The sequence below is a fragment of the Rana temporaria genome, chromosome 5 (assembly GCF_905171775.1).
Source record: "Rana temporaria chromosome 5, aRanTem1.1, whole genome shotgun sequence".
Classification (NCBI taxonomy): Eukaryota; Metazoa; Chordata; class Amphibia; order Anura; family Ranidae; genus Rana; species Rana temporaria.
Genome location: NC_053493.1, coordinates 19,819,432 through 19,842,715, shown reverse-complemented (window position 1 = coordinate 19,842,715; position 23,284 = coordinate 19,819,432). Strand labels below are relative to the sequence as shown.

Here is a 23,284-nt window from a genome sequence, read left to right as displayed (position 1 = left end):
TGCCACGCCAATATCATGGCACATAAGAAATCACTATTTTATTCGAAGGGGTCTCTGCTTTCAGAAACGATAAAATGTTTCAATACATTTTTCTAACAAAAGATGTAGGTTAATAACGTGTGTAAAAAAATGATAAAAATTTCTCCGGACAAGTGGTTAATGTTGTCCTGAAGGGGTTAATTGTTGTATTATTGGCTATGACAGACCCAATCGATGACTGGCAGCATCGTTTATTGATCATAATAATCCTCCCAAACACAAAACACAACATTTTCCTAATCCGATGACCCTCCCGTCAGGATCTCACATTGCCGGTCTGGTGTAGATTTTGTTTAATAATTGAATATACACATCTGTCAGAGAGTGTGGGGAATGTCAGGGAGTGATGTATCTAAAGCTGTAATCTAAACCACCATTCATCTGAACTTCTTTTAAACTTCTGGTGATAGGACACTTTTTTCCCAATTCTACTTTTTAGTGTGAAATATACTAATATCATGTAGGTAGATGTTTGCACATTATGATATATTCGAAATCTGAGCGTTTTGATTTTTTAATTTTAGAAGAAAACCCCCCCTAAAGAATACCACGACTATATGGGTCGAAACGCGTTGGGATATCAATGTGGATGGCATTCTGTAATGTAACGTTTTCATCCATTGTGTGAATATCACTGTGTATGATGAAATATGTCCTCCAATATGTAACCAGACCTCATATTTTAAACAAATTCATGAATTTGAATTTAAGTTTGATACAATAAAATTCCACTATTTTTGACTAAATTACTTTACTGCTTGAAAAAAACAATACTATATTAGAAGCTATTGTGCACCTTCGTTGGTGTCATTGGGAGGAATTTTACACCTTCATTGATGTCATTGGGAGAGGAATTGTACACCTTCATTGGTGTCATTGGGAGAGGATATGTAAACCTTCATTGGTGTCATTGGGAGGAATCTTACACCCTCATTGGTGTCATTGGGAGGAATTTTACACCTTCATTGGTGTCATTGGGAGGAATTGTACCCCTTCATTGGTGTCATTGGGAGGAATTGTACACACATACATTGGGAGAGGAATTGTACACCTTCGTTGGTGTCATTGGGAGGAATTTTACACCCTCATTGGTGTCATTGGGAGGAATTTTACACCTTCATTGGTGTTATTGGGAGGAATTGTACACACATACATTGGGAGAGGAATTGTGCACCTTCGTTGGTGTCATTGAGAGAGGAATTGTAAACCTTCATTGGTGTCATTGGGAGGAATTTTACCCCTTCAAGGGTGTCATTGGGAGAGGAATTGTACACCTTTGTTGGTGTCATTGGGAAGAATTGTACCCCTTCAATGATGTCATTGGGAGGAATTGTACCCCTTCATTGGTGTAATTGGGAGACATTTTACCCCTTCAATGGTGTCATTGGGAGAGGAATTGTACCCCTTCATTGGTGTCATTGGGAGGAATTGTACCCCTTCAATTGTGTCATTGGGAGAAGAATTGTACACCTTTGTTGGTGTCATTGGGAAAAATTGTACCCCTTCAATGGTGTCATTGGGAGGAATTGTACCCCTTCATTGGTGTAATTGGGAGAAATTTTACCCCTTCAATGGTGTCATTGGGAGAGGAATTGTACCCCTTCATTGGTCTCATTTGGAGGAATTGTACCCCTTCAATGGTGTCATTGGGAGGAATTGTAAACCTTCATTGGTGTCATTGGGAGGAATTGTACCCCTTCATTGGTGTCATTGGGAGAAATTGTAAACCTTCATTGGTGTCATTGGGAGGAATTGTACCCCTTCATTGGTGTAATTGGGAGAAATTTTACCCCTTCAATGGTGTCATTGGGAGAGGAATTGTACCCCTTCATTGGTCTCATTTGGAGGAATTGTACCCCTTCAATGGTGTCATTGGGAGGAATTGTAAACCTTCATTGGTGTCATTGGGAGGAATTGTACCCCTTAATTTTTGTAATTGGGAGAGGAATTGTAAACCTTCATTGGTGTCAGTGGGAGGAATTGTTCACCTTCATTGGTGTCATTGGGAGGAATTTTACACCTTCATTGGTGTCAGTGGGAGGAATTGTAAACCTTCATTAGTGTCAGTGAGGGTAATTGTGCCCCATTGTTGGTATCTGTGGACAAAATAGTACCCCAAGGGCCAGATACAGGCAAGCAAAGGCCACATCTAGCCCTTGGCCCCCAGTTTGGAGACCCCTGGCCTAGACGATAACCGCACACATCTAAATGAAGAAATGAGGAAGCAGATTCACCATTCTGATTGCACAATATAAATTTTTAATAAACACTGAACACATGTTCTGTACTAATAATAATATCACAATAAAAATATACCACAAATACTACATAATTATTTTACATTATCTACAAGAGGCGGAGCGCAATCTAATTACAAGCGGTAAGAAAATACTTTGACACATTTTTAAAAAAAAATTGCCGTAAGTCATATATAATGTTCTGTACACTTGAAAATACACATTCGAACGAACGCTCTTGGACCACTCCAGGGTCCGGAGCCACAGGCCGCCTTGATTTTCCAGGCTGCCGCAAGAGACGGTACATAATTATTCTGAAAAATAAATATCTTTAATTATATTTTCATTTATAACTGCTCAACATTTTATACTGGGGGGGGGGGGGAAATCAACCGAAACTTCTATTAAGGGGAATGTTTAAAGGGAACAGCATGGGGGCAATGCGACTTCTATAAAAGTGCTTTGTTAGATTAAGAGCAATTCATTCATTTTGCCCCTCCTTAAAGGGGTTTGGCTTCTTTACAAATAAGAAATTGTTGCTGTTTTTTATTGCATGGAGAGTTCCTTCCTTCTATAGTTCATAAGGGAAGGATACCTGTGTGAGAACCATTGAATGGTAGCTGCCATTATCGGACAACATTCGCTGTAGAGTTTAATCTTCACTACTCGGCAGTGTTTGTTCAGTTTGCTTAATAAATTATGGGAAGCTTTTTTTTTCTCTAAAATATTCAATCAGGTGCCAGGGAAATTAAAAAAAAAAAAAAAAACAGGGCTGTTGCTCGCACATGATTGGACGATTGACGTGAACACAGCTTTGCCTTATATACTAAGTTAAGTGAACACAAAGTCCAATGAATAGCGAAGCAGAGTGGATGAGATAGATATATATATATATATATATATTAGTGCTGTCAAGCGATTCAAATTTCTAATCGCGATTAATCGCATTAATGTCATAGTTAACTCACGATTAATCGCGCGATTAAGGAGGTTCACCCTTTAAAACATTTTTTTTTTTGTTTTCTTATTTATTTATTTTTTATTTATAATATTAAATTGTGTTTTATTTTTTTACATTTTGATCACTTTTATTGCTGTCACAAGGAATGTAAACATCCCTTGTGACAGCAATAGGTGGCGACAGGTACTCTTTATGGAGGGATCGGGGTCTAAAAGACCTCCGAGCCCTCCTTTGAACTTCAAAGTATTCAGATCGCCGAAAACGGCGATTCTGAATACTGTGTACTTTTTTAAATCCAGCGCCATTGGCAGCCGAGAAACCCGGAAGTGACGTCATGACGCCGCTTCCGTGGTTTCAATGCGGAGACTGAATCAAAGCCGTTTACGGCTTAGTGTCAGTCTCCGCCTGAACACAGAACGCGGCGGATGGAGGATCGGGTCTCCCGGTGGGACGGGAGGCCCGGTCAGAGCGGCGAAAGGCGGCGGGAGGGGGGGGGATGTCCCCTCCCGCTCCTCCGGCATAACAACCGAGCGGCTTTTAGGAGCATCAGTTGTTATGTTTGGATAGCCGATTGCCCGCTCTAAACAACGGTACCGGGATGATGCCTGCGGCTGCAGGCATCATCCCGGTATAACCCCCGAACGTTAATCGCGCGATAAAAAAATTGACGGCGTTAACATTGGTTTGTGTTAACGCCATTAATAACGCGTTTAACTGACAGCACTAATAGATATATATATATATATATATCTATCAATGTATGTATGTATACTGTTGCCTTTAGAAACCCATAGCTGCTCTCGGGCTTCTTTGGATTACTGCACATCATTGCACTTCGCACCGTATCAAATTAAATTAAAATTAAGCCCCAAATAGAACTATGAGCAATGCCCTTATTAAAATGGGGGGGGGGGGATAAGTTAGTTGCCAACTTTCTTAAGATAATGCTAGTTCCCTGGCTGTCATGCTGATCCTTCTTCTTCATGACCTAGGCAGCTACCACTTTCAGAATGGGGTATTATGCAATGGCATTATATGTATTTGCTTCATGACAGGTTCCCTTTAATAAGGCAAGGTACAATTTACGAAAATGTAGGTACCCTCAGTAACCAACCAGCAGTCATCTTCTGTTGTTCTGACTGCTCTGAACCAATGAAAGATCTTGCCATTCAAGGCAAGGTGACAGGTTCACCTGACATGACATGCCCACCATCCACAGGTACTCTCCGATGCTCCATTCATCTATTATGCCTACAGAAATACTTCCAGGTTTTGGGGGGGGGGGGCACATGTGATCTTCCCCCTTTTTTTCCCTGTGCTCGGGCAGTTGTCAGGCCTACACATGTAGGGGATGGGAGAAGGTCCATTGGACTTAGGGCTCCAACCGGCAAACGGAGTGGTGGTGAACATGGAAAAGGTAAGCATCAAGGTGACCTGTAAAATGAACCTGCCACTTTGCCCAAAATCTAATTACTATGAGGTTGATTTACTAAAAGAGTGCAAAATCCGGTGTAGCTCTTCATAAAAACCAATCAGCTTCCAGTTTTTTTTTTTTTTGTCAAAGCTTAAGTGAACAAGCTGAAGTTAGAAGCTGATTGGCTACCATGCACAGCTGCACCAGATTTTGCACTCTCCAGTTTTTGAAAATCAACCCCAACGTATCACTGAACTCAGAACATCACCCTTGTGTTGCAATGATAAATAAGACCATTTGACTTTCTTAAAATCTGGTTGAAGCGCGTTTGACACAGTTATCAGCTTTAGCCATAAAGCTTTGGCATTTTTTTGTTCCCCCCAATTTCTCAAAAATAAAATCTCAGTCCTTCAAAAAGAAATTAGAGTATATAAAAATCTGTATATCAGTAACGTAGCTTTAACGGTCAGAGAGTGACCCAAGAGTTCCATTGGAGAAAAGTATCCAATTCAGTCTAGTGGAACGAAGCCCACAATGAAGTCACAGTCTTTGGTGGCCCAAGTCTAGCTTGAGATAAGCCTGCTGATTTTGCTCAGTCTTTTTTTGTCCCGGGTGTGGTGGCCGTGATGGTGGGGGTGGATGGGTTTGACGTTGCCTTCGTAGTTGTGGCTGGACTCGTTGTGTTGCCTGGTGTATCTTTTGCACTTGCAGGAAGTAACAACTGTCACTTTGTAGGTTCTGCTGGTGCCATCCGCGCACTGCAGCTGTATGCGTTGGGTCCGCGTTTTGTCGTTGACGCAACGCCATTCCTGGGTGCTCCTGCGGCTCCAGTATTTGAGACCGTATCCACCTCCGATCCAGTTGGGTAAAATGGGAAGAGGAAGGCACTCTCCAGCACAAACCAGTTCCTTTATTGGCCTCAAACTAGTGCACTGACCATCCGATATATACTTGGTGGACCTTAGTTCTCGGCACCCAACTTGATTATGGCCTACAAAAAGATAACATAAATGAATATTAATAAATACTTATGTGTATATTTTGCTATCAATAATAAGCGTATTAACAACTGTATTTGTCTCACACCATTGGACAATATTCACTCTCAATTTTCATATTTCAGTTTTTGGTGTATGCCTGTCTCTAAAGCTGGATACACACTATACAATATTCTTTAGATTTTTTCCTTTAGATTTACCAAAACCATATAAAATGAGGTCAAACCTAAACACTTTCAATTTGTATGCAATCACACAGGCTCTTACACTACATAGTTGAAGGTACAGTGAAACCTCGGATTTAGGGTGACCACGTGTCCCGGATTGCCCGGGACATTCCCGCATTTTGCAGTTCTGTCCCGGGTTCCGGGCACCTTCATTCCAGGACAATACAGTGTCCCAGAATGAAACTGACACAGCCACCCGATGAGAGAGCGGGGCTGGGAAGCCAGTGTCCCTAACAACTGATGAGTCTTCAGCTGTCAATGGGCTTTCCTGCTGACGGCTAAATAAAAAATAAAGCGCCAGTAAAAAGAAAAACACGGCTTGGGGTCCACCTCCCCTAGTCGATTCCAGACCCTTTGGGGGCTTCCAGATTCTGATAACCCCCCTACCTGCATGCCACAACAACCACCAGCCAGGGTAAGATGGGGACGTGATGCTTTGGGGAGGAGGGGGGGTAGAGCCCGTGGGTGCTGGTATGGACTGAGCGGGGGGCACTAGTTATTTTTTTTGCTTTTTCTTTTTTTCCAATTGCCGGGTGCCAGCAATTGCAACCGTGAGTCAATTAAAATGTGATTTGACTCTTTTTTTGTTTCGAAATTTCATTTTTGCTGCAGCATGTTCTATACATGGTACACATGCCCCACTTTACAGACATACTAAGGGGACCCCCCAGGCACTATATTTAGAGGAACTGTTCATTATTGTTGCACTTTAAGCTTAATTAGAATTACTGCTCATGAAAAACTTTAAAATTCGCAAATTTTTGTGAAGGAGGTGTCCCTGAATGGCAGTTTGGAAATGTGGTCACCCTAGTCAGATTACGAGCATAATCCATTCCACCAGGAGAATGCTCTCCACGGTACTCGCATATCAAAGCGAGTTTCCCCATTGAAGTCAATGGAAACTAAAATAATTTGTTCTGCATTGACTTCAATGGCATGCAATACCACATGCCAAATTTGAGAGCTGGTTCTCAAATTTTTCGACAAAAAAAAAAATACGTTCTCGTAAATTCGTGTGTGGACAATTCCCACTCACAAAATTCCATGCGTGCTCTGAATCAAGTACGAGGGGGAAGCGCTCGGTCTGGTAAAACTAGCGCTTGTGATGGAGATAGCACATTTGTCACGCTGTAACGGACTGAAAAGCACAACGACTGAAAAGCGCGAATCGTCTCTCACCAAACTTCTACTAACACGAGATAGGCAGAAGGAGCCCAAAGGGTGGCGCACTTGGTATGGAACTTCCCTTTTATTGTGCTGTACGCCACAGCGTACAGCACGTTTGGAATTTCCGACAACATTTGTGCGACCGTGTGTGTGCAAGACAAGTTTGAGCCAACATCCATCGGGAAAAAAATCCACGGTTTTGTTGTCAGAATTTCCAATCGTCTGTATGCGGCATTAGAGTTCTGGCCACCACTGTAAGGGGTCATCCTAACCACATAAGGAGAAATGTTCCAATCACCCTTCAAAAAAATTATTTTAGCAGGTATTCCCTGAGACCTGGACAATTTTTTAGGGTTTCCCTGGTGTGAAAGGCTGTTCTAGACTCATGCTAGCTCAAGAAAGGATAGGTGCAGGATCTAAGTTTAGTTGACCATGTCACACCTTTTACCAATCACTGTATTTTGCAATAGGCAGACTTATAATTGAAATGTATCTAAATCCCCAAAAAAATATTTTCAGATAATTAGCTAGATTCAGGTAGGAGCGCGCAACTTTAAGGCGGCATAGCGTATCGTATTTACGTTACGCAGCCTTAAGTCAGAGAGGCAAGTACTGTATTCACAAAGTACTTGCCTCCTAACTTACGGCGGCGTATCGTAAATGCGGCGGGCGCAAGCGCGCCTAATTCAAAATAGGCTGAGGGGGCCTGTTTTATGATAATTTGGTTTGACCTGACGTGATTGACGTTTTTTTGGAACGGCGCATGCGCCGCCCACCTACATTTCCCAGTGTGCATTGCGGCTAAGTACGCCGCACGGTCCTATTGATTTTGACGTGGACGTAAATGACGTAAATCCCTATTCACAGACGACTTACGCAAACGACGTAAAATTTTCGAATTTCGACGCGGGAACGGCGGCCATACTTTAACATTACTATTCCAACTATTTGATGGAATATCTTTAGGCCTGATAATGCGTTACGTAAACGGCGTATCTGTACTGCGTCGGCCGGGCGTACGTTCGTGAATAGGCGTATCTAGTGATTTACATATTCTACGCCGACCGAAATGGAAGCGCCACCTAGCGGCCAGCCTAAATATTGCACCCTAAGATAGGACGGCGCAAGCCGTCTTATCTTAGATAGGTTTAAGTGTATCTTTGTTTGAGAATACACTTAAACTTACCTAACTCTGAGGCCCCGTACACAAGTCCGAGGAACTCGACGGGCAAAACACATTGTTTTGCTCGTCGAGTTCCTTGTGAAGCCGCCGAGGATCTCGGCGAGCCAACTTTCCTCATTGAACAACGAGGAAATAGAGAACATGTTCTCTATTTGGCTCGCCGAGGAACTCGTCGGCTTCCTTGGCCGAAAGTGTACACACGGCCGGGTTTCTTGGCAGAATTCAGCTCCGATCGAGTTTATGGCTGAATTCTGCCGAGAAACTCGGTCGTGTGTACGGGGCCTTACTGAATCTAGCTAAAAGTGTGGAAGAGTCTAGACTGGATTTGTATTGCTCTTCGTCTCCGCTGGAAAGATTCTCCTTCTCCATTTGTCCTGGTGACCATCGTTACCAGGACTGAAAGTCACTCGAATAGGAAAATCTTCCAACGGGAACATTTGTTTCAATGAGAATTGTCTACCTGTGACTATAAAAAAGGAGCCAGGCCATTTTACGCGCTCACCCAGTGTCACGGTTAAGTCGGGACAGCTTCAATTAACTCCAAGCTTAGTCAGATCTTGGAAGTGATGACTTTAATTATGTTTACAGGCAACCTGAGAACCCCTCGCTAGATGACAAAACAAAAGAGGAACAGGCCGAGACGGAATTCCACAAGACCTTTATATAGTAATGAAAGTGATGACTGCTTCCTGCTCCAGCGGAAAGAGACGGCCCGCTGATGACAATGGGTCACGCCAAAACATCTCATCGCCACGTCCTGGAATCTTCGCTCTGATCTGGTGAGAGCGCGCTTTTTGTCTGGTTTCCACCTCACCTCCACAAATTTGTCATCCCCCTCAGGCTAGAAGATGCTGGGAAACTTTTCTCTTGTTGTTTTTTTTTTTTAAATATTTTTTACTTTTTATCTTGGGCCACAATTACAGTGGAGCCTCGGATTGCGAGTAACGCGGTTAACGAGCATTTCGCAATACGAGCGCTGTATTTTGAAAAACCCTAACTCGGTTTGCGAGTGTTGTCTCGCAACACTAGCAGGTTTCAGGCCAAAGCGGTGTGCAGTACCGCGTTTGGCCTGAGGTGTGGGGGGTGCCAGAGCCGAACGGCGCAGATCGTAGCCGATCGGCGCTTTTCGGAAAGACTCGGAAATACTAAGTTTCCGAGCCTTTCCGAGGTTTGCCTAGGTAAGCCGAGCTGTCCTTGTGCCTTTCCGACTGTTTCCGAGGCTATCCGGTGCACCCCCGCCTCTGGCCACATGCGGTATTGCATCCCATTGAAGTCAATGTGGAACAAATTATTTTCGTTTCCATTGACTTCAATTGGGGAAACTCGCTTTGATATGAGAGTCCTTTGGATTACGAGCATTCTCCTGGAACGGATTATGTTCATAATCCGAGGTTCCACTGTATTTGTGATGAGGCCCTATTTTTCTCTTGTGGCCATCTTGAAATTAGTTCTCCAAAGAATACTAATGGCTTCAATAACACTGCAGGTTCTCGAAACTCTATAAACTTTCATTGTAGGGGCCCCAGAGCATTACTTTGCTCAGGGGCCCATGATGCTATTAAGACAGCCCTGCCAGTGGCCCTGCACAAGGAGGGAGAGCAGCAGTGAGCAGTGGGAGGGACCCTGCAGGCTCCACCCACTACAGGCTGCCTGCAGAAAACTACAGGAGGGGGCGGGGACAAGACCAGTCACCCTGCACAAGGAGAGAGAGCACCAGTGAGCAGTGGGAGGGACCCTGCAGGCTCCACCCACTACAGGCTGCCTGCAGAAAACTACAGGAGGGGGCGGGGACGAGACCAGTCACCCTGCACAAGGAGAGAGAGCACCAGTGAGCGGTCTTTATTACAGAGGGAAAGTCTCACTCTGGTTTACTGTATAGATCTGGAAGAAATACACAAATCACACTGAGATTCAAGAAAGAATACACACGAGGAATGGATTCAGACAATGTTTGATCATCCCGGAGTTCAGCTTTAACAATCGCAGCATGTTGGCTGCACCTTGAAATTTCACAACTGTCAGAGATCCGCGCATTGAACTGCCCCGGGGCGGCAGCCAGCCTGCCAAGCGTGACCCGGAATTCTCCCCCCCCCCCCCCCCCCAGACACATCACCTTGGAGATCCGGCGAGGGGAGGGTAGCGATGCTTTCATTAATAATGGGGACGTGTTTGCTTGCGCCGGGGGGCCCTGGAGACGCGTTCCACCAGGAAGTGAAAACAAACGCTGGAACAGAAACAAAGTATTTCATGTCTGGATGATACTTTGCATTTGTCAAGAGCCAAAGACGGGTGAGAGCGGAAGGAGATCCGGTGATCACTCAGCCTGCTCATGGGGGGGCGGAGGTGGGAGAGGTGTCATGGCGGCTCCGAATATGTCACATGACACCTACATTAATAAAGCGTTTTACTATATCGATATCTTTTATTGCTATCATTTCCCATTATGGATGTAAAATGCTCACTGGCATTCTGTCTGCAGAAAGAAAACATTTATTATATTGCAGCCTATCAATTCTTCTATTTTCATCTGGTGATCCGGCCAGTAAGCCTGTTGTTTTTCAGAAGCACAAGCTCTCCAGCAGAATGTTTATGTTTCTATGGATGAGCTAAACCATTTGGGGTGCTTACAATGGTCAGTTTTTATTTATCCATGTACATCCTTTAACCCGAAAGGGAAGGTTTGCTGTAACTGATTAGAACGCGTGATCTGGAGGGTGGCTTCAATTTCTCAATGTATTTAAATCTGCTAGTACGTCCAACACTCCCCTTCCCTCCCAGAGTACAGACTGACAATACTGCTGTCTGCTGTGTCCCCTGTGCTCCTTCATCCAGTAGAGGCATTCTAATACAGGGGGTGTGTAACTGGCCAGATCACCAGGTAAAAGCAGAGTCTGCCTATGTTTACATGGGCAGACTGGCATTCTGTCAGTGTAACGAACGATCGGTGAGTCCCGGCGGACATTGGTTCCATGGGACCTGCTTATCAGCTCCTGCTGTGTAAAATCACAGCAGAAGTGAGTCGGTGACGGCGCACGCTTGTGCCCAAAACCCGGAAGTGCAGAATCACGTATATATATATATATATATATATATATATATATATATATATATATATATATATATATATATATATATATATATATATATATATGTGTGATTCTGCGCAGAGCGGCCGCCCTGTAGCAGTAAATCTGCTATGGGGGGGGGTTGAAAAGTGTCAAACGCAGAGCAACGGGATCACATGGTAACTGAAAACGCACTGCCTCTGTGACCTACGTTTGGGGTGCTAACTTAAAATTGATACCCCCCCTGCAGATTGCAACTGCAACGCGGTTCTGGAAATGCACATTGGAATGCAGGTTTCCAACACCGCATCTGGTGTGAGTGGGCCCTCACAGTGGATCTTTCAGTAGATGGGGCGTCCCGTCCATTAAGGGTGCACGGGCGCCGCCCCCCCATCCATGTGTCCGAGCCAACCCAGGTGTGTTACAATAGCGAATGAATATTTGTAACACTGATCCTCCTCTCGACCAATCAGGAAGCAGGTCTTGAGACCCGTCACCCGATTGGCTGAAAGGACAGGCGATCCTATTGGACGCCTAGGAGGAGATGGACGACGGAAGCCGCCGTCATGGAGGAGAGGACACAGGAGCTGCTGCCCACCACCTGCCACCTGCATGGGGTAAGTGCCGGACTGACCGGCAGACAGCAAGCAAGCGAGCGGTGGGTTTGGAGGTGCCGCCGGCTGCCCGGGGTGGGGGGTGGTTGTTTGCTGCCCCCCCTCAAAAAAAAAAAAAACAACACCAGCCACCACTGTTAAGTAACCTATACGCCTTCCTGAATTTAACAATATAGAGCAGTGGTATCAATTTATTAAAAGCTCCACCACTTATCGATAAAACTCATCCTTGAGCTCCTGTCCCATGACTTTGTCTAGGCTGAGATGATGCCATCAGTCTGCTGCAGGCAGGAGGAAGCATTTCCGCAGTCTCCCCTCCTCCAGTAATCAGCCTGCAACACTGAACCTTTGTAGCCAGTTACAAGGTAAGAGGACGTCATAAGTCAGGCATTTGTGAACACAGCCAAGGTCCAGTCCATAAAGTAGATGGTGGTCCTGGATGACGCCTCAACAAAAATGGCGCCATCCTTCTGGAGGGAAAAGCAGATGAAGGCATTGTCAAGGGGGGTACTGTGATCTCTGTGAGAGGTAAAAAAATACCTGGAAGTGTTACACGGCACTTTTATTACAATCGCTATCAGGCCTTTTCACACGGGGCGGGTGTGGTCTCTCTGGGTGTTCGGCTAATCTTTCTATTGTGCGTTGTTCTATAGGACAGGACGTGGCGGTGTCACCGGGAGATCACAAAATGCGTTCTTCTTGTATCGTTTTTAGTGAAGCCATTCAGCTGTGTGGGGATGTAACATTAGACAGGAAGAATTGGGGAAGTGGAGGGGGGGGGGGGGGGGGGGGGGTACGGTTACCTGTCATACACGGAATATATCACTGACAGGAGGACAAGGCGTTTGTCAGTTCGGGGCTGGAGGTCCCGCGGCGTTCCACAGCAGGAGGAAACAATCTGACCGATACAAAGTATCTGATTTTTTTCTGCCAATGCATGGAAATTATATTTACTTTAGGGTTCCTTCACACCTTCACCTTCCACCTCAATCACACCTTCACCTTCACCTTCCACCCCAATCACACCTCCACCTTTACCTTCCACCCCAATCACACCTTCACCTTCACCTTCACCTTCCACCCCATCACACCTTCACCTTCCACCCCAATCACACCTTCACCTTCACCTTCCACCCCAATCACACCTTCACCTTCCACCCCAATCACACCTTCACCTTCACCTTCCACCCCAATCACACCTTCACCTTCACCTTCCACCCCAATCACACCTTCACCTTCACTTTCCACCCCAATCAAACCTTCACCTTCCACCCCAATCACACCTTCACCTTCCTCCCCAATCACACCTTCACCTTCTGCCCCAGTCACACTTTCACCTTCTGCCCCAATCACACCTCCACCTTCCACCCCAATCACACCTTCACCTTCCACCTCAATCACACCTTCACTATCTCCCCCAATCACACCTCCACCTTCCTCCCCAATCACACCTTCACCTTCCTCCCCAATCACACCTTCACCTTCCAACCCAATCACACCTTCCCCTTCACCTTCCACCCCAATCACACCTTTACCTTCACCTTCCACCCCAATCACACCTCCACCCCAATCACACCTTCACCTTCGTCCCCAATCACACCTTCACCTTCCACCTCAATCACACCTTCACCTTCCACCTCAATCACAGCTTCACCTTCACCTTCCACCCCAATCACACCTTCACCGTCACCTTCCACCCCAATCACACCTTCACCTTCCACCCCAATCACACCTTCACCTTCCTCCCCAATCACACCTCCACCTTCCACCCCAATCACACCTCCACCTTCCACCCCAATCACACCTCCACATTCTGCCCCAATCACACCTTCACCTTCCACCCCAATGACACCTTCACCTTCCACCCCAATCACACCTCCACCTTCTGCCCCAATCACACCTCCACCTTCCTCCCCAATCACACCTTCACCTTCCACCCCAATCACACCTTCACCTTCCACCCCAATCACACCTTCCCCTTCACCTTCCACCCCAATCACACCTTCACCTTCACCTTCCACCCCAATCACACCTCCACCCCAATCACACCTTCACCTTCCTCCCCAATCACACCTTCACCTTCCACCTCAATCACACCTTCACCTTCCACCTCAATCACACCTTCACATTCCACCTCAATCACAGCTTCACCTTCACCTTCCACCCCAATCACACCTTCACCTTCACCTTCCACCCCAATCACACCTTCACCTTCCACCCCAATCACACCTTCACCTTCCACCCCAATCACACCTTCACCTTCCTCCCCAATCACACCTCCACCTTCCACCCCAATCACACCTCCACCTTCTGCCCCAATCACACCTCCACATTCTGCCCCAATCACACCTTCACCTTCCACCCCAATGACACCTTCACCTTCCACCCCAGTCACACCTCCACCTTCCACCCCAATCACACCTCCACCTTCTGCCCCAATCACAGCTTCACCTTCCACCCCAATCACACCTTCACCTTCCACCCCAATCACACCTTCACCTTCCACCCCAATCACACCTTCACCTTCACCTTCCACCCCAATCACACCTTCACCTTCACCTTCCACCCCAATCACACCTTCACCTTCCTCCCCAATCACACCTCCACCTTCCTCCCCAATCACACCTTCACCTTCCACCTCAATCACACCTTCACCTTCCACCTCAATCACACCTTCACCTTCCACCTCAATCACAGCTTCACCTTCACCTTCCACCCCAATCACACCTTCACCTTCTACCCCAATCACACCTTCACCTTCCACCCCAATCACACCTTCACCTTCCACCCCAATCACACCTTCACCTTCCTCCCCAATCACACCTCCACCTTCCACCCCAATCACACCTCCACCTTCTGCCCCAATCACACCTCCACATTCTGCCCCAATCACACCTTCACCTTCCACCCCAATGACACCTTCACCTTCCACCCCAATCACACCTCCACCTTCCACCCCAATCACACCTCCACCTTCTGCCCCAATCACACCTTCACCTTCCACCCCAATTACACCTTCACCTTCACCATCCACCCCAATCACACCTTCACCTTCCACCCCAATCACACCTTCACCTTCCACCTAGCTGCTCCAGGTGGGAACCCAGATGAATATCCTCCGTTGCAGACAGCTCAGGTGCAGGCTATGACTAAGCACTAGTCTCAGTGTCAGGTTTTATTTTATTTTGCTGTGACTTGTAGTGCTGTCCTTCTTTTAATAAAAGGCTACAATTTGTTCAGAGTGCGGCTGTCCAGAGACAATCTTTGTTCCTGCTATAACATTGCCTGCTCAGTGGTTGGTAGTCATGCGTTACTGTGGAGGATTTCTATGTGGTGCATTCCTAGAGCTATTTGTTTGAATTTATGTAACAGGCTAGCTGTCAGGTAATTGCCCTTTTTATGTATAATCAAGGTAGATTGCAGGGATTCGATTGCAAGCTCTTCTGCAGCAGAGACTGATGTCAATGGTTCAATGTTTTCCGAATACAGATGATCATACACAGACACAATGCACAGAAAGACTCTATTCCTCCACTTGACAGGTACCATCCATCTCGCATACCAGCCCTGTAAGACTTTTGGCACCAGCAGTCACATCTTACTTCTAGGCAGCGAGCCCATTCAGTAAAGACACGCACACCCTACCAACTACCCCAGTTCTCCAGATTCTGAGGACCTGTCCCTGGAAATGCCCCTGAATTTCAAAACTGAAAAATTTCTATCAATCTCCCTTTTTCGAAAAGTGTACCATCTATGAACACTCTGAAATTTGTTGAACCAAATGTTATCAGGATTATTTTAGTTAAAAAAATGTCATATTTTTAAAACATAAATGTCCTGAAGGTCTACCAAGGCACAATGTTGATAAATACGCAGTCTTGGTGGGCAAAACATTCCTGGGAATTTTAACAAAGTAGTCATATTTATGAAACATGTTTATAAACACAAAGGCTTGGTGACAAAACATTTCTGGGATTTAGACTAAAGTATTATATTTTCACGGTGTCCTAAACGTCTACCAAGAGGGAGAGAAAGTCCAGAGACTGGCATAACAAATCGTAAAAGCTTTGAGGGATAAAACCCTGGAATAGTAAAAGATCTGAAGGAAAAAACCCTGGAATGGTGAAAAGTCTGAAGGTAAACCCCTGAAATGGTGAAAGGTCTGAAGGTAAAACCCTGGAATGGTGAAAGGTCTGAAGGATAAAAACCCTGAAATGGTGAAAGGTCTGAAGGTAAACCCCTGGAATGGTGAAAGGTCTGAAGGATAAAAACCCTGAAATGGTGAAAGGTCTGAAGGTAAAACCCTGGAATGGTGAAAAGTCTGAAGGTAAACCCCTGAAATGGTGAAAGGTATGAAGGTAAAACCCTGAAATGGTGAAAGATCTGAAGGTAAAACCCTGGAATGGTGAAAGTTCTGAAGGATATAAACCCTGAAATGGTGAAAGGTCTAAAGGTAAAACCCCGGAATGGTGAAAGGTCTGAAGGTAAAACCCTGGAATGGTGAAAGGTCTGAAGGTAAAACCCTGGAATGGTGAAAAGTCTGAATGATAAAACCCTGGCATGGTGAAAGGTCTAAAGGCGTGGTGAAAGGTCTAAAGCAGGGGTGTCAAACTCAATTTCATCGTGGGCCGCATCAGCATTATCATTGCCCTCAAAAGGGCCAGTTGTAACTGTAAGATTAGATGTCCAGCGCATCCTCTCCCCTTTACATTAAATGTCAAGAGCCACCCCACCATCAGAAGTTGAGTCCCCCACTCTCCCTTACATCACAGTGCACCCCCCTTTCCTTATGCTGCTTCTGGGAAGAAGCTGGATGCATTGCTTGAAAGTAGAAAGTAAGGGTCTGGAGTAGGACCAGAGGAGGGCAGGAGAGGTGCGAGGGCCACATAAAATGGCCTGGAGTCCCGGATTTGGCCCGCGGGCCTTGTGTTTGACACCTGTGGTCTAAAGGATAAATCCCTGGCATGGTGAGAATTACAGCGAGGCCACTAGCATTTACAGAAGGTAATTCCCACCAGGACAGGTTATTTTTAAAGTGGACATCTCAGTAACTTCATGTAAGCCTCCATGTAGGGCCATCTTAAAACATGGTCACAACTGGGCCCTGCCCAGGGGGCCCCAGGTGCATGGAGGCCCCATGATAATCTTGCATCACATTATACTTGTCAACTGTCCTGGATTTGCCGGGACAGTCACAATTTTTACTAAATACGAGGTCAAACCTAGACACTTTCAAATTGTATGCAATCAGGCAGGCCTTTGCACTACATGGTTGAAGGTAATTTTAAAGGAAATTGAACAAATAAGAGAGAAAAAACACATCAGGAGAAACTGGAAGAACTTAGTATGTTCAGCTTTGAGGAAGGAAGAGAAGGACTGAAACCTTTTAAAACATTGAGGGTAAGGATAAAGTTCCGGACAGAATTTTCAGTATTAAGCTAAGTTCCACCAACTACCAAGAGTCCAGAGATCGGCAACCAAAAAATGGTGAAAGGTCTTGGAGATGAAACATATCAGGAGAAACTGGAAGAATTTAGCATGTTCAGGTTTCGAGGAAAGAAGAGAAGGACTGAAACCTTTTAAAAGATTGAGGGTGTGAATGAGGTTCAGGAGGACAGAATTTTCAGTATTAAGCTAAGGTCCACCAACTACTAAGAGTCGTCCAGAGATTGGCAACCAAAAAATGGTGAAAGGTCTTGGAGATAAAACATATCAGGAGAAACTGGAAGAATTTAACATGTTCAGCTTTCGTGGAAAGAACAGAAAGACTGAAACATTTTACAGTAATATATTGAGGATATGGATGAGATTTAGGAGGACAGAATTTTCATTATGAAGCTAAGGTCTACCAAGTGTCCAGAGATCGGGACCAAAATGGTGAAAGGTCTGAGAGATAAAACATATCAGGAGAAACTGGTAGAGCTTGGTATTTTCAGCTTCAAGGAAAGAAGAGAAAGACTGAAACCTTTTAATACGTTGAGAGTGTGGATAAGGTTCAGGAGGACAGGATTTTCAGTATTAAGCCAAGATCAAGAACATAAAGACATGATCAAGAACATAAAGACATGATCAAGAACATAAAGACATGATCAAGAACATGAAGACATGATCAAGAACATGAAGACATGATCAAGAACTTGAAGACATGATCAAGAACATAAAGACATGATCAAGAACATAAAGACATGATCAAGAACATAAAGACATGATCAAGAACATAAAGACATGATCAAGAACATAAAGACATGATCAAGAACATAAAGACATGATCAAGAACATGAAGACATGATCAAGAACATAAAGACATGATCAAGAACATAAAGACATGATCAAGAACATAAAGACATGATAAAGAACATGAAGACATGATCAAGAACATAAAGACATGATCAAGAACATAAAGACATTCTCAATAACAAAAAGACATGATCAAGAACATGAAGACATGGAGAAAGTGAGGCCCAATGAATAAAGACTAAAAGGCTGCTTGAGGCCAATCAGTGTCAATCATAATAGGTAAAAAAAGGGGGGGGGGGGTTGTTGGTTGGGACTTTCAAGGCATTGATGGAAGACCAAGAGGGTAATGTAACCATCAGTGCCTTGAAAGTCCCAACCAATAACCCCCCCCCCCCTTTTTTGACCCATTATGATTGACACTGATTGGCCTCAAGCAGCCTTTTAGTCTTTATTCATTGGGCCTCACTTTCTCCATACTTAATGCTGGCACATTAATATATTTTACAGCTAGTCTAACAGAGGCGATACTCTCCCTTCTTGACGAACATGAAGACATGATCAAGAACACAGATATGACCAGGAAATAAGTTCACAAGGAAAGTATTATTATTGTATTGAATGAGTAGTCAATACTTGGAACAGACTTCCAGCAGAGGCAGTGGGTCAATCAACAGGAAGAGAATTTAAACATGCTTGAGATAAAGATAGGTCTATGTTTTAAAAAAAAATGGCTAAAAAAAAGGAGAAAATAAACAAATAACCCCAATTTGTTAAATTCAAACAATAAATATGTAAAAAAAAAAAAAAACAGACTTGATCTTTTTCTGCCATCACTCTTCTGTGTTTTTATATTTCTACTTTATACAAATAAAACTTAAAATTTGAATTATTTGAATAAGCTCATGTGATTTATACTATTATTTTTTTTTTTTTTTTTGTCGCTTTTATTAATAGTGTTTTATTTTAATGCTTCCTTGTTCACACCCCATATATTTTAGCACATATTTGTGTGTTGAGGGTTGCTGCTGATAAAAGTCACATCAATCTCAGTTTTTTTTGTAGTTTTGGGTGCAGCGCTTGTCTGTTTTCACTTTCATGTTTAGGTGTCCTTGCACGTCATTACACAGCAAAAAAAAAAAAGTATTAAGTATTTCCCGGGTGTATATAATTACACATCTTTGTCACTTTAAGGGGTTGATTTACTAAAACTGGAGCGTGCAAAATCTGCTGCAGCTCTGCCTAGAAACCAATCAGCTTCCAGGTTTTATTGTCAAAGCTTAACTGAACAAGCTGAAGTTAAAAGCCGATTGGCAGAGCTGCACCAGATTTTGCACTCTCCAGTTTTAGTTAAACAACCCATTTTATTAAATTTTTTTATTTTTCTTGTTGATTGGGTATAGCTCTGCCTTTTTTTTATTTTTCCCATCAATAAAAATACACCAGCTTGGTGGCAACATGTCCCTGGAAATTCAACTAAAAAAAGTTAATGAAAAAAAAAAAAATTGGTAGACTGAATGCTGATTGGCTACTATGCAGAGCTGCACCAGATTTTGCACTCTCCAGTTTTAGTAAATCAATCCATTTCATTTCATTTATTTTTCTTGTTGTTGATTGGGTGTAGCTCTGCCTGTTTTTTTTTTTTTTGTTTTTTTTTTACATCAATAAAAATACACCAGCTTGGTGGCAACATGTCCCTGGAAATTCAACTAAAAAAAAGTTAATGAAAAAAATAAATAAAAAAAAATTGGTAGACTAGATGCTGATTGGCTACTATGCAGAGCTGCACCAGATTTTGCACTCTCCAGTTTTAGTAAATTAACCCATTTAATGTATTTTTCTTGTTGTTGATTGGGTATAGCTCTGCCTGTTTTTTTTTTTTTTTTTTTTTACATCAATAAAAATACACCAGCTTGGTGGCAACATGTCCCTGGAAATTCAACTAAAAAAAAGTTAATGAAAAAAAAAAAAAAAAAAAAAATTGGTAGACTATATGCTGATTGGCTACTATGCAGAGCTGCACCAGATTTTGCACTCTCCAGTTTTAGTAAATTAACCCATTTAATGTATTTTTCTTGTTGTTGATTGGGTGTAGCGCTGCCTGTTTTCTTTTTTTACATCAATAAAAATACACCAGCTCTGTGGCAACATGTCCCTGGAAATTCAACAAAAAAAAAATTGGTAGACTCGATGCTGATTGGCTACTATGCAGAGCTGCACACGATTTTGCACTCTCCAGTTTTAGCAAATCAACCCCATTTCATTTAATTTTAAAAAAAGTTCATGAAAAAAAAAATGTAAATAAATGAAAATTAAAATAAAATAAAAAATAAAAATTGGTAGACTCGATGGATAAAAAATAAATAAAACATTGGTAGACTCGATGGACTAAAAAAAATTAAATAAAAAATTGGTAGACTTGGTGGACTAAAAAAAATAAAATAAAAAATTGGTAGACTCAATGGACTAAAAAAAATAAAATAAAAAATTGGTAGACTCGATAGACTAAAAAAAATAAAATAAAAAATTGGTAGACTCGATGGGCAAAAAAAAATAAAATAAAAAATTGGTAGACTCGATGGGCTACTCGGTCTTTTTCTGCCATCACTTTTCTATGTTTTTATATTTTGTTACAAATTAGTTGAATGGCCATCGAAAAAGCGAATACCGCTTTGCCAATCGGTGGCATCGCATAACCCCCCTCCCCCCCAAAAAAAACAGCGATAATGAATATAATTAAAGGGATACTCACTCGTTCTGTCCACGGGCGAGTTGAGGGGGTGTCTGCCCCCGTTGCGGGCTTGGTTGATGGAGCTGCTGTTGGCGGCGGTCAGCAGATGTTTATCTACATGGGAGTAGAGGATCTCCGTGCCGTCGTTCTTGAAGGACAAGCAGCTTTTAAAGAGGATGCAGGAGAGGTAGAAGAGGCAGCGTTGGAGGGGAGAGATGAACATGGTTGCCTGGTGCCTGGATCCGAATTGTTTTCGACCTTCCTGCCTTTTTTGGGATTGTGAACTTGCCTGGAGATGCCTGGGCTTTATATAGTCAGGGGGGGCTTGGCATTCATTCAGGTGTCAACTTCAGCGAAAGGGGAAGTGATGGTGGGAGGGCCAATCGGCAGGCTTGCTGAGATTTGCTCAGCAGCCAAAAAGTGCACAGCGATGCTGTTCTTACAACACAGGGGTGCAAGTTACACAGAGCAAAAAAAATAAATTAAAATAAAATAGTCAGCGTGACCCTGGGAGGTCTGACATGACAATGGCAGGAAGAAGGAGATCGCTTTAGCCTCCGGTTCAATGGATTGCTTTGTTTGGGTTGCGTTGGCCAGCTTCTGCCCGTGCAATTATCAGGGACGTCCTTGAGCTATGTGGAGAGGCTGCCTGAGACGCGGGGACAATCAGTACAAAAGCTGCAGGTTCCCGATAGATATACGAGTACATGAGGACTGTATTCATAAGAGCAGACGCTTAAAGGGCCAGTCCACACAAAAGTGATATTTTAGTTGCAGGTGGACGCAGGGCCATCTTAATAGCATCATGGGCCCCTGGGCAAAGTAATGCTGGGGGGGATATCTGGGGTGTAGAGGGGGACAGAGTGCTGGGGGGATATCTGGGGTGTAAAGGGGACAGAGTGCTGGGGGGATATCTGGGGTGTAAAGGGGTCAGAGTGCTGGGGGGATATCTGAGGTATAGAGGAGTCAGAGTGCTGGGGGGATATCTGGGGTGTAGGGGGGTCAGAGTGCTGGGGGGATATCTGGGGTGTAGAGGGGGACAGAGTGCTGGGGGGATATCTGAGGTATAGAGGAGTCAGAGTGCTGGGGGGATATCTGGGGTGTAGGGGGGTCAGAGTGCTGGGGGGATATCTGGGGTGTAGAGGGGTCAGAGTGCTGGGGGGATATCTGGGGTGTAGAGGGGTCAGAGTGCTGGGGGGATATCTGGGGTGTAGAGGGGTCAGAGTGCTGGGGGGATATCTGAGGTGTAGAGGGGTCAGAGTGCTGGGGGGATATCTGGGATGTAGAGGGGTCAGAGTGCTGGGGGGATATCTGAGGTGTAGAGGGGTCAGAGTGCTGGGGGGATATCTGGGATGTAGAGGGGTCAGAGTGCTGGGGGGATATCTGGGGTGTAGAGGGGTCAGAGTGTTGGGGGGATATCTGGGGTGTAGAGGGGTCAGAGTGCTGGGGGGATATCTGGGGTGCAGAGGGGTCAGAGTGCTAGGGGGATATCTGGGGTGTAGAGGGATCAGAGTGCTGGGGGGGTATCTGGGATGTAGAGGGGTCAGAGTGCTGGGGGGATATCTGGGGTGTAGAGGGGTCAGAGTGCTGGGGGGATATCTGGGGTGTAGAGGGGTCAGAGTGCTGGGGGGATATCTGGGATGCAGAGGGGTCAGAGTGTTGGGGGGAAATCTGGGGTGTAGAGGGGTCAGAGTGCTGGGGGATATCTGGGGTGTAGAGGGGTCAGAGTGTTGGGGGGATATCTGGGGTGTAGAGGGGTCAGAGTGTTGGGGGGATATCTGGGGTGTAGAGGGGTCAGAGTCTTGGGGGGATATCTGGGGTGTAGAGGGGTCAGAGTGCTGGGGGGATATCTGGGGTGTAGAGGGGTCAGAGTGCTGGGGGGATATCTGGGATGTAGAGGGGTCAGAGTGCTGGGGGGATATCTGGGATGTAGAGGGGTCAGAGTGTTGGGGGGAAATCTGGGGTGTAGAGGGGTCAGAGTGCTGGGGGATATCTGGGGTGTAGAGGGGTCAGAGTGTTGGGGGGATATCTGGGGTGTAGAGGGGTCAGAGTGTTGGGGGGATATCTGGGGTGTAGAGGGGTCAGAGTCTTGGGGGGATATCTGGGGTGTAGAGGGGTCAGAGTGCTGGGGGGATATCTGGTATGTAGAGTGGTCAAATTGCTGGGGGGATATCTGGGGTGTAGAGGGGTCAGAGTGCTGAGGGGATATCTGGGGTGTAGAGGGGTCAGAGTGCTGGGGGGATATCTGGGGTGTAGATGGGTCAGAGTGCTGAGGGGATATCTGGGGTGTAGAGGGGTCAGAGTGCTGGGGGGATATCTGGGGTGTAGAGGGGTCAGAGTGCTGGGGGGGATATCTGGGGTGTAGAGGGGTCAGAGTGCTGGGGGGGATATCTGGGGTGTAGAGGGGTCAGAGT

General features: G+C 44.9%; 1 protein-coding gene across 1 annotated transcript; it reads right to left on the bottom strand.

The window, feature by feature from the left end:
* Window positions 1–4,805: 4,805 nt before the first annotated feature.
* SOSTDC1 (sclerostin domain containing 1) lies at window positions 4,806–21,169 on the bottom strand. The gene is made up of 2 exons (XM_040352249.1): window positions 20,892–21,169; window positions 4,806–5,642 (listed from the first exon to the last, which is right to left on the bottom strand). Exons 1-2 carry the CDS (start codon window positions 21,091–21,093, stop codon window positions 5,215–5,217), a joined length of 630 nt encoding a protein of 209 aa, XP_040208183.1. The 5' UTR covers window positions 21,094–21,169; the 3' UTR covers window positions 4,806–5,214.
* Window positions 21,170–23,284: the final 2,115 nt, after the last annotated feature.

What these genes read in the sequence shown, in the direction of transcription:
- SOSTDC1 (XM_040352249.1), bottom strand. Translation starts at nt 21,093, where the DNA reads ATGTTCATCTCTCCCCTCCAACGCTGCCTCTTCTACCTCTCCTGCATC. An exon ending in CTCGCCCGTGGACAGAACGA is followed by an intron (nt 5,643 to 20,891) that starts GTGAGTATCCCT and finishes ATCTTTTTGTAG; the next exon opens with GCCATAATCAAGTTGGGTGC.